This window comes from Bicyclus anynana, chromosome 18, assembly GCF_947172395.1.
Source record: "Bicyclus anynana chromosome 18, ilBicAnyn1.1, whole genome shotgun sequence".
Lineage (NCBI taxonomy): Eukaryota > Metazoa > Arthropoda > Insecta > Lepidoptera > Nymphalidae > Bicyclus > Bicyclus anynana.
Genome location: NC_069100.1, coordinates 4,890,720 through 4,904,299, shown reverse-complemented (window position 1 = coordinate 4,904,299; position 13,580 = coordinate 4,890,720). Strand labels below are relative to the sequence as shown.

The 13,580-nt window shown below is 36.8% G+C and overlaps 1 protein-coding gene across 18 annotated transcripts in view; it reads right to left on the bottom strand.

Annotated features, from left to right (window-relative positions):
* Window positions 1-13,580, bottom strand: part of LOC112049806 (ryanodine receptor) — a 143,918-nt gene that overhangs the window by 41,951 nt on the left and 88,387 nt on the right. For 13 of the 18 annotated variants that reach the window (XM_052887104.1, XM_052887093.1, XM_052887096.1 and 10 more), the window contains 10 exons: window positions 13,150-13,342; window positions 12,820-12,900; window positions 12,230-12,350; window positions 10,683-10,776; window positions 9,907-10,044; window positions 8,595-8,751; window positions 7,919-8,241; window positions 5,553-5,707; window positions 4,816-4,993; window positions 3,963-4,098 (listed from right to left, as the gene is read on the bottom strand). In XM_052887104.1, coding sequence (XP_052743064.1) covers window positions 3,963-4,098; window positions 4,816-4,993; window positions 5,553-5,707; window positions 7,919-8,241; window positions 8,595-8,751; window positions 9,907-10,044; window positions 10,683-10,776; window positions 12,230-12,350; window positions 12,820-12,900; window positions 13,150-13,342 — 1,576 coding nt within the window. Of the gene's footprint in view, window positions 1-3,962; window positions 4,099-4,815; window positions 4,994-5,552; window positions 5,708-7,407; window positions 7,441-7,918; window positions 8,242-8,594; window positions 8,752-9,906; window positions 10,045-10,682; window positions 10,777-12,229; window positions 12,351-12,819; window positions 12,901-13,149; window positions 13,343-13,580 lie in introns of all 18 variants that reach the window. The other 5 variants (XM_052887089.1, XM_052887090.1, XM_052887092.1 and 2 more) reach the window with 1 other exon arrangement.

Here is a 13,580-nt window from a genome sequence, read left to right as displayed (position 1 = left end):
GTCGTTTTACATGTTTCAGTGTTTGTTTCTTATATATTTTTCATATCTTTTGGTAAGTCTGAAACTGATAATTTAATAAATTATTTATCAACAATGGGCTGGGAATCTTTTAAAGTTTTTTATGGAAGGAGAAGAATACAAACATAATGTTATTTAGAAGAAAAGACGTGTATTTGAAAGTTGTGCCACTCATCAAATTGCTTTACACTATTTGTAGTTTCTGATGCCTTAACTACTTGGATATGTCGAGACCAAAACAAACACATTAGCTGTATGATGATAGAACAATGAGTACATAACGGTTAACGGTAATATACAGTTTATAAGTCATTTTATTTTTTAGATACATTGCAATATCGTGCAATGCAATGAGCATAAACAGTTAATTTATGGAGACGATTCAAGGTAAAGTGACTCGTTTTGGTACAGTATTTTTAGAGGGCTTTGATGAATGTTCTTAAAAGAGTAGCGTGAGTTACTTTTTGATCTTGGTTACCAGTATTTTATTAAGTAATTCATTCATATAAACTAAAACATACCTACTTAATTACGAGTAGATATAGGTAAGCCTGGAAAAAAATTTCCATTAAATTCTATTAGACAGGAATCACGACATAGTATGGAGTCTGACATCAACGGCAAAAGTACACAAAACGACGGACAAAATCGTACACTGATCATAGTGATCCTAGGTGACACTCCAAACAAACACGTCGGTGTCCCGCAAAATAATTTAGACATGACACCAATTGAGCGGCACAGACGCTGTCGAAAAGTTACCCTGAATAACTGCTACCGGGTAAGAATTATATCTAATTACTGTTTTGTTTTAGAGTACCGAAACTGTAAGGGTTTGTTGTGGACTACACAACGAACATTTCCTTCTTTCTATTAACAAATACAGCATAGAACCTGTTTAATACGATTTCGCAGGGACCCAACTAAAAACGCGTCTTAGCCGGGAAAGCGTATAATACGAGATATGGGTGGGGGATAGTAAAAAATATAACGACTAATGTACACATACATACTATAAAAATTTGTATATTTTGTGTAAAGACTACTTAAACTAATCACTTATTTTAGTATGCAAAAGATTTCGATGCATTAGCAATTACGAAATTTTCAATTAAATTTTAACTTTCAGTGCGTCTTCGAAATTTTCAGTTTAGAATCGCATCATGTCCAGGGTCTTTCAGTTCTTAAAGATATCATGTATTACTGTCCTGCAACCTTGTTTAAGGTCCTTTATGATGCCTTGATCTCTTTGTTGTAATTTATTTGCCGCATTTGGAATTACACGCGTGTGACACGTAGTCGTATTAAACGGGATGACGAATCGTATTAAGCATTATGAAATGTATAAACACATGTCTCAAGTTGTAGGGACTGGCGACACATTATGCGAGAAATCGTTTTAAGCGTGATCGTCTTGAGCGGGTTCTACTGTATTTCATCTACTATATAATAGTGTAGAGGAGAACAAAACTTGTGGGTAACTTAACCGACACTTAACAGAGGGTGGTGAAACCGACCCTTGGGCTTCGTGTGTGACGCCGCAACCGCACCGCTGCAGCAATGTTTTAACGTCAAATTCTATTTGCAGCAGCAGATAACAGATTACAGCTAACAGCATTATCGAGCATACATACGTCTGTTTTGTCACACTAGTATACCTGATCAACAATGTATAAGTATTAAGAAAAAACCAAATTAAATATTTCTATACACACAGTGGCAAGAACAAAATGTTTAGAATTTGACGTCAAAAAATTCGGCAGCGGTGCGGGTACAGTGCATGCCCGGTGCAGGTCCGGCGTCTTGTACAGGAAGCCTTAGGCTATCTATAAAATCAAGACTCATAATAAGTTACTAAGAGATTACTTTTAGTAATAAGGCCGCCTTTGCATGCTAAGTTTAGTTTATCTTTTTATTGTTTTAATTTATAATTGTATTTTTTGTGTGCAATAAAGTATTTCTTCTTCTTAAGTTACGTGAATTATGTTGAATTCCTTTATAACATTTGTATTTAAATTTTGTAGTATTTTTAGGCAACTTATACTGTTTATTTTGACGTATGCAAATCACGCTACGCATGTAATAGAAAATTGAAAAGGAGATTCAAACGGTATACAAAAATTGGTTGCAAAATTGAGTACGGGGTACCCTTCAGACTTGAACAAAAGTCAGAAAATAATTCAACAACTTGCGCACTGAGTACTTTAAGAATGTTACAAGGTAGACATCTAGTTTTTCCTTAAGTATGTATCGTCACTAACAACTATTGCGTACGAGTCTCTTCTCAGAATGAGAGGGGTTAGGCTGATAGTCCACCACGCTGTTCCAATAGGAATTGGCAGACTTCACGCACGTAGAGAATTAAGAAAATTCTTAGGTAGGCCGGTTTACTCAATTTAATAAATAATTTCTTAAAATGCACATAACTCAAAAGTTGGACGTTTCCCGGACCAGATTTATACCAACGCCCTCCGAATCAAAGGCAGAGCTATCACGATTATATATGTATGATCTAATATATAAAAATATCGTGTCGCGGTTTTTGTTACCGAACTACTTCGAAACGGCTGAACCGATATTTTTTTAAATATTGAGTGCATATCGGTTTGAGAATCGCCGACATCTATTGTTTATATCCTTATACGAGGCGAAACAACGTTTTCCGGGTCAGCTATAGTATATAAGTATAAAACTTATAGTCTATGTATACATGATATATCTGATGAAGAACAAAGGACAGACAAGGTCTAAGTATACCGTTCAAAAATATAAATGCAATCTCAGTTTTTGAAATATATCAAGACGGCGTCGTTCCAGCGGTCCTTTTATTTAAAAAAATCTTATCTTAATGTAGCACAAGAAAGTACAAAAGAAGAAAAATGGTTACTCTTTTTTACAGAAGGCAGACTTATGGGAGCTTTAAGAGGAGGAAATTTAAATGATTGTTTTAAAGAAACAAATTATAAGGTACGAGTAGCTGATTAAAATAGCTTCACATCAAATATTCGCTTTGCTATTGTCGTTCGATATTCTTGCTAAAAATTAGAAACGTTTCATTTCTAAAAGTGGTTTAAAAAAAGGAGCAAAAGATCGCTTTGAAATATTTTCATTATTTGTTCCTAAATTAATGTCAAAAAATTAGATTAAAAAGCTTAAACCAATCAGTTATACTCGTAGCTACTCGTCGTTTTGGTCTTTAGAATAACATTTTACATAAAAATAACAATAATTTCCCAAATTATTTTAAATATAATTTAAAATAAATTTGGTATGAAATGAGATATATTCCACGTCGAATTATGCTTTAGTATAGACCGTGTTTTGTGTAATTAAATAATTCAAATAACCGCATTTAGGTACCCAACATGTTAATATGTATTACGTTTAATTTTGTTATTGTATATGTTTTAGGCACTATCCAAAAACACAAATTCAATAAACGCAAATCAATCGCGTTATTTTTCCCGACGTAATATCGACGAGTGTCATTATTTGTTTGAAAGACGATGCCTGAACGCCATAGAGTACGGCGTACGTGAGGCCTGCTACAAGCCAAGCAGTTACTGCAACGACAAAGTCATCAATGAATTCCGGTCCGCAGCGTCTTATCGATGTGAGAAGGTCTACCGGTATAGACCTTAATTACAAGGATTATAATATATTATATGCTCCCGACTGAATTGTTTTTATTCTGCCTATAAGAATTAAGGCTATAGGCTATATATTATAATGCTAAAACCAATAGGAGCGGAGCACCAATGAAGAATGTTTCAAATTTTTTTTCTTATTGAAAACTTAGGCTGCGTGCGCTGCGTAAACAGTTAAAGTTTCGCAAAAATCATGTATGACAAAATAGTTTTCCTTTAAAAGTTAAACGTAGTCGCGGGTTTAAGTTAGCGTTAGCATTAAGCATCGAACTAAAACCGAAGTTAATTTTAACTTACGCAACAGATCCGCGCCATACTCGCAGTTGGCCAAGTGGTCGAACATGGCGGTGAGTACGGGCAATATGACGCCGTTGATGTAGCCCAGTGACGTGGACGTCTTCAGATGCGTCCCGCGAAGATGCGCGTATTTCCCCTAAAATATTTTAAAAAAAAACATTGGAGTAAGTAGCGCTTACAATAGATTAAAGAAATGGTATTAATCTATGGACTTTCTGATTTTTCTTAGAATAGCGGCTCACTGTTCAAAAAACAAACAGTTCACAAAACAACAGTGAGTCTACAACTTGTACGTAAAATATTCATTTTAGTGGAGATTCTATCTTTTTACTACAAGATGACGTATATATATCTCTAATCTGATCTCGAAAAGAAATTATCTGCTAAAACTAAGCAACCTTTCAAATCATAAACGCAAGAAAAATGCTCTAGGTACAATACCTGCATCCATCACAAATAACTGTAATTTGTTTAGAAAACATAGCTTTAAACCGAAGCACGATATGTTTCCTCGGATCAAGGACCTTTACAATAAAGCCAGTCTTGCAAGTATATGGAAATAAATTTCGTCAACAACCGGTAACGTGGTCAAGCTATCGATCAGATCTGTTACATTTTTTAATTTTTCAAGCGTTTGCTAGCTTTGGGTTAAGAGTACCCTAAGCTGACGATTTTGTATGAAATTATTGATAAAAATGGAAGCTAGGGTGATTTCCAAGGTGGTAGCATAAGGAAAAAAGGGAATGACGCGTGATGATTTATGTTTTTATGTTTATATATTAGGAGTAAATTCCAATAAGTTGCCAGAAACATAATTTAGTATCTTCGTAATCGTAATCTGATATCAACTTACGTCCTGCAAGTTCATAATGGTGTGACCGAGGTCATCTGCCACGTTGTTGAAGAACGTCAGCATTGATGTCCGGATGAACTCCGGGCAGTTCTTCACCAGGGACTTCGCGTCGATGCCTTTGACCAGCACTTGGAGACAGCGGACTGTGATGCGGACGTCTGGACCGAAGGCTGCTAGTCTGGAGAAAGAAGAGATTTTTAACGGTGGTGTCAATTATGAGCGATTAAAGGGTGGTGTAATATGTTGCTGTGATAATGTACCAATTAAATGTAGGGAATATTTTGCTATAATCTGCAAAAATGCTGCGAATTCTAGCGAAAACTTCACCTTACTTCGTAAGTTTCACTCTGACTTCGGAGCAGCCTCAAGAGATATTGATCCTACACAATTTGGAAGTGAATTTGGATTGTTGTTGAAAAACTGGTTTCTGCGGAATTTACGATAAGCAGAATATAACGCGAACGGTTGCAGGCGTCCCCTAATTGTAAATAATAGGTAAGGTCAGTAATTGAAATTGCTCCTCACACATTATCACCCCATCTATTGAAAGTTCCTTCACATAAAGTGAAAAGATAAACCACAACATTTCCCAAGCTTGAAAAGTGCTTCTTGATTTACAAATTAAAATTACTACAGTGGTATGGTACAGCGAAATGTCTGGAATAGCCAGGGTTTTTATCCTAATATTTTTACAGAAAAAAAGAGTAAAGATTATGTACTACTATAAGTTTTATTACCTAGATCGCAACAAACTAGCCAGCTTGCAGAATAGCGCTGCAACCATTTCCTTCTCCTTTAAACTCGCGGCGCCGATGTTATTCGTAGCTGTTGCCACCGCGATGAAATAGTTACGATGCGTAGAGAAGTATTTCTCCATCAAAGGCAGGACCACCTAGATAACAACAGACACCTAGAGGCACTTAAACGAACTTGTTCTAATAACTATACAAATAATGCCCATGTGGAATGGCGGCAAGAATACTGGCGGCATTTCCGCGCTGGACAGCCAAGCTAATCCTTTGCATTACGTAAGAAAGCTCTGTATTAGCGGTTAACTATTTTAATGAGTGGTTCTTTATTAGCAGTTGCTAATCGTGCGTGCCGTCTAAAGCTAGAGGAACACAGAAAGCGTTCTAACGTTCCAAGTTCTACGCAAATTTTGCGTTTTGCGTACTGCTGCGCGCTGTTATGAAGTTAGATATATTACAGAGAACGCAGAACTCCTGAATATCTTAGGACGCAGGGCATATGTGTACGTTTTAAGCATCTCGTATGCGATATTTCAATGACCATAAAGAGGTACGCCAACATCTCCGTGCATTCACAACACTTAATAACTTGTCGAGTGTATGTTACGTGCGTCGCTGATATCTATACTTATAATAAATCTGTAGAGAGGTCAATTCTGTACATGAAATATATTTCCAAAATAACTATCAGGGGGTGATTAGTGATCGATACTGATGCCAAAAATGCAATCAGTAAAATTTTTGTCTGTCTGTCTGTCTGTCTGTCTGTCTGTATGTTCTTAATAGAAACAAAAACTACTGGACGGATTTTAACGAAACTTGGTACAATTATTCTACATACTCCTGGGCAGGTTATAGTATACTTTTCATCACGCTACGATCAATAGCAGCATAGCAGTGAAGAGAAATGTTGAGAAAACGGGAGAAGTTACTCAATTTTTTAAGCTTCCGTCGCGTATACAGCCTTAATGGTTAAAGCTACATAGAAATCATATATGACGGAAATGTTCTCCTTAAAATTATCTATAAAAACATAACAGCATATATAGGTCTATCTTTTATGGTTGACTCACAATAACACGTGTAACTCCCGATAGCTTAGCAGTTTCGAGCTTTCTAATTATATTTGTCTACTCTTATGTTTATAACACTCATCACTTATATTATTCTTTATTTATTTTATTCATCACAATAAAGAAGTGCAGCCCTAATGAGTAGGGTAGGGGTAGGGTAGGGTAGGGTAGGGGTAAGGTAGGGGTAGTGTAGGGTAGGTGTAGGGCAGGGGTAGGGTAGGGTAGGGTTAAGGTAGGGGTAGGGTAGGGTAGGGGTAGGGTAGGGGTAGGGTTGGGATAGGGTAGGGTAGGGGAAGGGTAGAGGTAGGTTAAGGTAGGGTAGGATAGGGGTAGTTGAAAGTTTACAACGACTTTCACGCGGACGAAGTCGCGGGCGTCCGCTAGTATCTTATAAATCTAAATGTATTAATGTAAAAGCGAAAGGTCTTCACGATATCTGGAAAATCGCTTGACGTACTATGATAAAATTTAGTAGAGGTAGACGTCCGCTAAAACAGATTTTGCGACAGTGCCGGATTAAGGAGTCCTCTAGTTCTATACAATATGCTATACGCCGTCACTTAAGGTCTGAACATAGACAAATTCACATACAGACAACATGTAGCAATTTTACAATATAACGTTGATAGAGTTTAGGTACTCAAAGTGAAGCATCTAAAATGCATGCGACTGCTACAACTGTAGGTATAAGTCCTACTAACCACTACTACGTGACACGAGTTACTAATAATGTAGCATGCACTAAGTACTTATAACAATATATTATCTACCTTCTTGTAATACTTAAGATCCGACTTGTCTTGCTTGCAATACAATAAAATTACACAAATAAAAGAATAGTTAAAAAGAACAAGAGATAGAGGATATATACATATCTTCAAAAGATAATAAATTATAGGATTGTTTTAAGCGAATGTGATAATCTCGAAGTATCTACTAAAAATACAAAACGATGTTAAAATTTAGAAATTTTGATACATACGAGGAAAAAGTTACATGAATAGAAGAAAAGATGTTAACCAGTAATTAACTATTACTACAAAAAGGTGAAGATAGGTAGTTAAGTAAATTTTATTTATCAAAAATGTTTTTCGATATAATATAAAAGTTAAGTAAATACTGACGAAAATGTACAAAGTAGATAATTTGAAGAAATCAATATAGAGTATTGTCTATAATCAGTAGCCATCTTGTGTATTTGTTATTAAAATCCAAGATGGCGGCCAGACCATAGACCACTGAACAACCTCATTATTAGAAACGTCAAAATTCAATACACACCTTAGAAACGAACTTGATATCCCTAGTGCTTGTCTTGAAACTGGGACGTCTACTGAACGTTGTAGAGGGTTTCAAAAGCTTCATATTGATGGTAGCTCTGTCTATATATTGTATCAGCTTCTCCAAAAGCGAGTACGCGAATCTGAGCTCTATTGCTACTCCCGTAGTGGTCTGTTCTGTATCACCCTGCGATGTCTTGGGTCGGTGAAGTTTGTACCCTTGGTACTGCAGGTATTTGAGGAACTCTTGGGAACGTTCCCTGTCTTTCTTCTTCTCTTTGTCAGTTAAGAGATCGTATGGGACGAGTTGGGGATGGATTCCACCTATAAAAGAAAACTTTGATATAAAATCTTCCTTAGCCTGAATTAAATTCTTCCTTGGACTGAAGGTTTAATATGTTCACTTGTTTGTGTTACAGTATCCTGTGAATTGCAAAGAGGTCAGAGTTCAGTTCGTACAAAATTATTAGCGAGCCGTTTTATTTACCTAGAGGTCTTATCTATATTACATCTATCAACGTTAGGGTTGTCTTCAAATACTTAATACTAGATTTAACGCGCGGTTATGTTCAGTAGTAAATGTCGAAACTAAAGTCAGACTAGTGCACCGTCACAATAAAAAAATTAGAAATGAAGGTATAAAACGCATGTCATGTCAATAAACAATTTAATATTACCTCCATTAGTAACGAGTTCTTCCTTCTTCTTTTTCGCCCAGATGTCGTGCGCGTTTTCGGCCAATCTCTCCGCCATGTTCTGCATCTCGCGAGATAGAGTCAGATTGGTCATGTCCACTGGATGCGGGTTGTAGTTGAACGGAGTGGCCGAGTCCGTCTGTGCATACAAAATAATATCAATGACCTTGATGTCAACATTTTACGTATTTGATGACTGCAAGGAAAGATTGGAGGCACAAGAGCGCATGGCAAGTCACCAATGCTCTGGACTGAACAAGTCATAACCGCTCTCCGTGGTTCGCGCAACGAATGTGCTTTGAGAGCTACGGGAGGAATCGTAAGGATTCCCAACATCTCTAACTGAGGACCACGAGCACTCTGTTAAGAGTGTAACGACGAAGAAGGTATCTGACCGAGTCAAAACCGCTCTCCATGGTTCGCCCCATGTCTGTGCTACGGGATTAATGGCGACGTTCAATAAATAACGGTCATGACCGCTCTGTCAAGAGTGTCGCGACGAAGAAAAAGGTATTTGACTGGGATGTTTAGATTCACATTTAGGTGGCGTTGGTTAAACCCAAGTCACGAATAGCCAGGTTTACTCAGAATTATTATCTCTGTCTCTCGGTGGACCCCTCACAGTAAATAAATTATTTCAGAATCGCAAATATTGAAATTGAAATTAAAAAGATATAATTACCGTAATAACATCCTCCTGAAGCATGTAAAACAAGTAAATCCTACGTTATAATATTTTATAATATGTTTATTTGTTAACTTTGTTGATATTATAACAAAGATATAATACTTTTTTTTGTTTTGTAAATGTCATAGGCTAATTAATGGGACCTCAGTAGCGTCACCAGGGATACGTACAAATATATAGGTAAAGACATTGTTCTGCAAATTTTGATAACTTTCTACATAGGTTTAATTTATTTAAAAAATTATTTAAAAAATTGCAACACATTCACAGAATTGGTGACAAAACTATTGCCCGGACGTGGTCTGCTTATATTTTTTTATTTTTTTGTTTTTATTTTATTTTAGTTTTTTTTTATTATTATTTTATGAATCCAATGCACATAAGTCTTTAGTTTGGCGAGTTCGCTGATGACACTCCCATGATATGCGGGCCACGGGAGGGAAAGGACTGCGCGGGTGTGAAATCGTGCGCACGGTTCTGGGGGAAGTCTGCACTGGTATGAAGTCGTGCGCATAGGACATCGATACCCCCCTCCCGGCCCCCGAGGACCATCGGGAGTGTTGCGAACTAATTTGCCAAGCTACAGTTATAGTAGGTTATACTCACAACACCAGATTTAGACTGTCTCCTCATAGAGCTGCGGTTAGTACTGGGGATGTCCACCTCAGAATGCTCGACAGACCAGCCGATTGCCAACAACGCTTTCAATGACTCGCGGACCGGCTCCTTGTAACGCTCCTTTTCCTGTACATCATGATCGACTTCAATATTACACCCAAAAAATTAATTATGATACCTATTGTTACGATTTGGGACCTTTTGTACTTTAGGTACTTAGAAGATCATGAAGATTTTGCATTATCATCATCGTCAGGTTAAATGGCTCTCTACAGGACCAGATCAGAATTTAATTATCTAAAGAACTTAATCCTATATTAATGAAATTTTTACTAAGAAGTTTATCCGGGGCCTATGGCCAAGTTCTTTTTCTTCAATTCTTTTTCAACAAACGCTAACGCTTCGACTAAAAATGTACATGGGAATGGCGAAAACGATAGATAAGTGGATCACGTGACCTATCGATAACGAAATCAAAATAATTTAAGAATGCGGTAATGTACAGTTGTTCAATTGGTGTAGCTCAATCACAATCTGCCTAATAGGCGTGCAGAAATTACATTGAACAAATGAAAAAAATACTAATAATAATCAAATGAAATAATATCAAAAATATTATCCTTCACAAATTCGTCAATCGTGTAATATGTCTTACTGATTGATGACGATGTCATTTTCATACATTTTGTAGTTTTCGAAACGTTACGTTTGTAAAAAGAGAATGCATGTGTAACTTGGCTATAGAACCTGGTTTGATAACTTACATAGTCGTTCAGCATGTTGTACGGTTTTAGACGGGGGTGCGACTTTTGAATGTCCGACCATCCTTCGGCGTAAACCCAGCCGTTTTCAATTTTCCTGATGAAGAATTTTATATTAAAAAAAAAAATTAATACAATGAAAACAAAAAATATATGTTTTGGGATTTGCCTCAAATATGTTTAATAATTCAAAAGATTGCATAAGTTGAAAACAAAAATGTTCTGTTTTGGATTTTTTAAATCTTGCGGGAACTATGGATTTTTTTGGAATTTTCATCCAAACCAATGAACCGCAATGTTCTCAAATTTCATCCAAATCGTTTAATTAGTTTAGCCATGAAAAGGTTTATGTAGGTAGCAATTTACATCATTTATCTATGGTTCATGTTCTGTATTATTGTACACTCGGTCTTATGTCTATGACTCTTTGTCTGTACTCTGTGGTGTGTAAAAAATGGAAGATAGGCTTACTGTGTAATGTTTGTTCTTAAGTAAGTAGTTACTTATTGGTCTCTAAATCCAGCACTTCCACTCTTAATGTTAATTTAGTTAATAGTTTATAATATTAGTGTGGATTAATTCAGAAGGTCGTACAGTTCGCGCGGCGAGAGTTTGGCTTTGACCTTCGGATGGAGGGGATTACTGCGCATGGGTACTGTCACGCACACAATACTTTTCCTTTTTTATGTACCAGGTTGGATATTTGAGTGGGTCAAAATTCATGTATAGTGATAATAATGCTAGAAAATAATACGAAGTAGATAAACTTCTTCATTTATTAAAACTATTGATAGTTATTTTACATATTTAAAATGTTTATACAGAGACAGCAATGAAAATTCTAAATAATTGTTTTTAATAAAATTATTTATTCCAAGATACATGTAAAATTGGTACATAAGAACAAAAGAAAACTTAAAATAATTATTAAATACAGTGTGTCCCTGGATAATCTGCAACACCAAAAGGGGGTGAATTTTTTACAGTGCCAATTGAAGTCTTAGTGGCCTCCGATGTCCGTTTTTGAATCTGAGCTAATTTACTGACTACTCTATTTAATTTAGAAACAGTTTCCGTTTTCATTACCTGCAAAGTCTCTATAGTTTGGTTATTTTCCGACTGACTGAGTAAAGAAGCAACTTCCTCAATCTTACTTCGAATTTGCTTCAATGAATCGATACATTCGTCAGCTTCTTTCTTTAAAAAGCAATTCACGTCATATATCATTTTCCGTGCTTGCCTTTTTAAAACAATGTTTTTTTTACGCATTTTTAAATCACTTTTTAATATTTAACAAAAAAACTTAAACAAACAAACTCAACAAATAATAACAATCGACAACAATTAACGAAAATAGCAATTCATTTGTGAACGTGATTGTACAACAGGAGTGCGCGGTACGTCGTTTCGGTGCGAGAGGCAGGTAACGACTGGAGCGCCAATCAGAGCACCGCGCACCCGCCCCGCACCCCGCTAATGCCCGTTGATACCCAATTTCTGATTTCTGCGCAATAACGGTCAAAGCCAAACTCTCGCCGCGCGAACAGTACCTCGAAGCCCAAGCGTCGTGATAATGCTCGGAGAACTTCTGAACGATGGTGTTGAGGTCGTTGTTCAAAGCTACTGACGACGTGTTGATGGGCTGAGGGTCGTACTGGGGGTTGTCTGCGCCTGGAAGTTGAGGGTAAGTAATATAACCATCGGTATATACTTGACTAGTTGACGCCGCGCGGTTTCACCCGCATGGTTTCCGTTCCGTAAGAATACGGGGAAAATATATAGCCTTCCTCGATAAATTAGCTATCTAACACTGAAAGAATCAAACAAGCTCTTCAGCTTTATAAAATAGATACGTGCTCTAAAAATGTTACCACGAAATAGTGACACAATTTAATATGCCAATAGCAAGTGCCAGGATTATACAGAAAAACAACTAAATATCTAAAAGACAGACAAAATGTACCACTAAAATAAGGTTCTTCTAAGCTGCCTGCAAAAATTTAGCTTGATCAATTGGCTTTACACCTCACAAATATGTGCTCCTACCATAGCTTGATTTACAATAAGTTGTATGATGTCAATTATGTAGGAAAGCACACAATTCGTTAAAAATTAAACTAAAATATAAGACATATTGTACCTGTAGTCTGAGTATTTTCTTTTCCATAGAATTCATCATCATAGTTCTTAGATAACGAATAGTCTGGAGGTAACGCACAACCTGAAAGCAAACATTTGCATTATTAAATGGACGGTTTATAGATTAAAGGATTTAATCCATAATTTTTGTTTTAATTGTCATTGACATTTTTTTGGATGGTCTCGAAAACATTCATTTAGAAATTGTTGTACTTTGTATTTTCGAGAGTAGATTTGTTTTGCTGCCAACAAAAAGACCAACACGGGTTTTAAGGCGTCAAAAGTTATTTATAATCCATCTAGCGACCTCCACAAATATGCAAATACTGACCAATAGCAATAAGACAAGGCAGCGCTTTCCCGAACAGCTCGGGCTCGTAGTCCATCTTGCTGAGCGAGTCGAAGATGTTGGAGAACAGCATCATGGTGAGGCGCTTCTCCTCGTCGGAGGACGCGCCGTACACGCCCTGCCCGCCCGTGCTGCCGTAGTACTTCGCGCAGCGCTCGTAATGTAAGGTCAGCAACTGGGAAGGAAAGCCATTATTAATCACACCAAAGAGATAGTCTGCTATGAACACGAAGCGCATGGTTGCGATGTACAAAAACACATCTCTACTGTACCTGAAACTGAGCCTGAAACGAAAGGCTGGAAATAAATTTGGTTTCATACTGCAGGCTGATGGACATGGCTGCATTTTGAAGGTCATATTCCTTGTGTGCCCAACGAATAGTCGGTTTGTTTATAGGCGATAGTTTTCCACG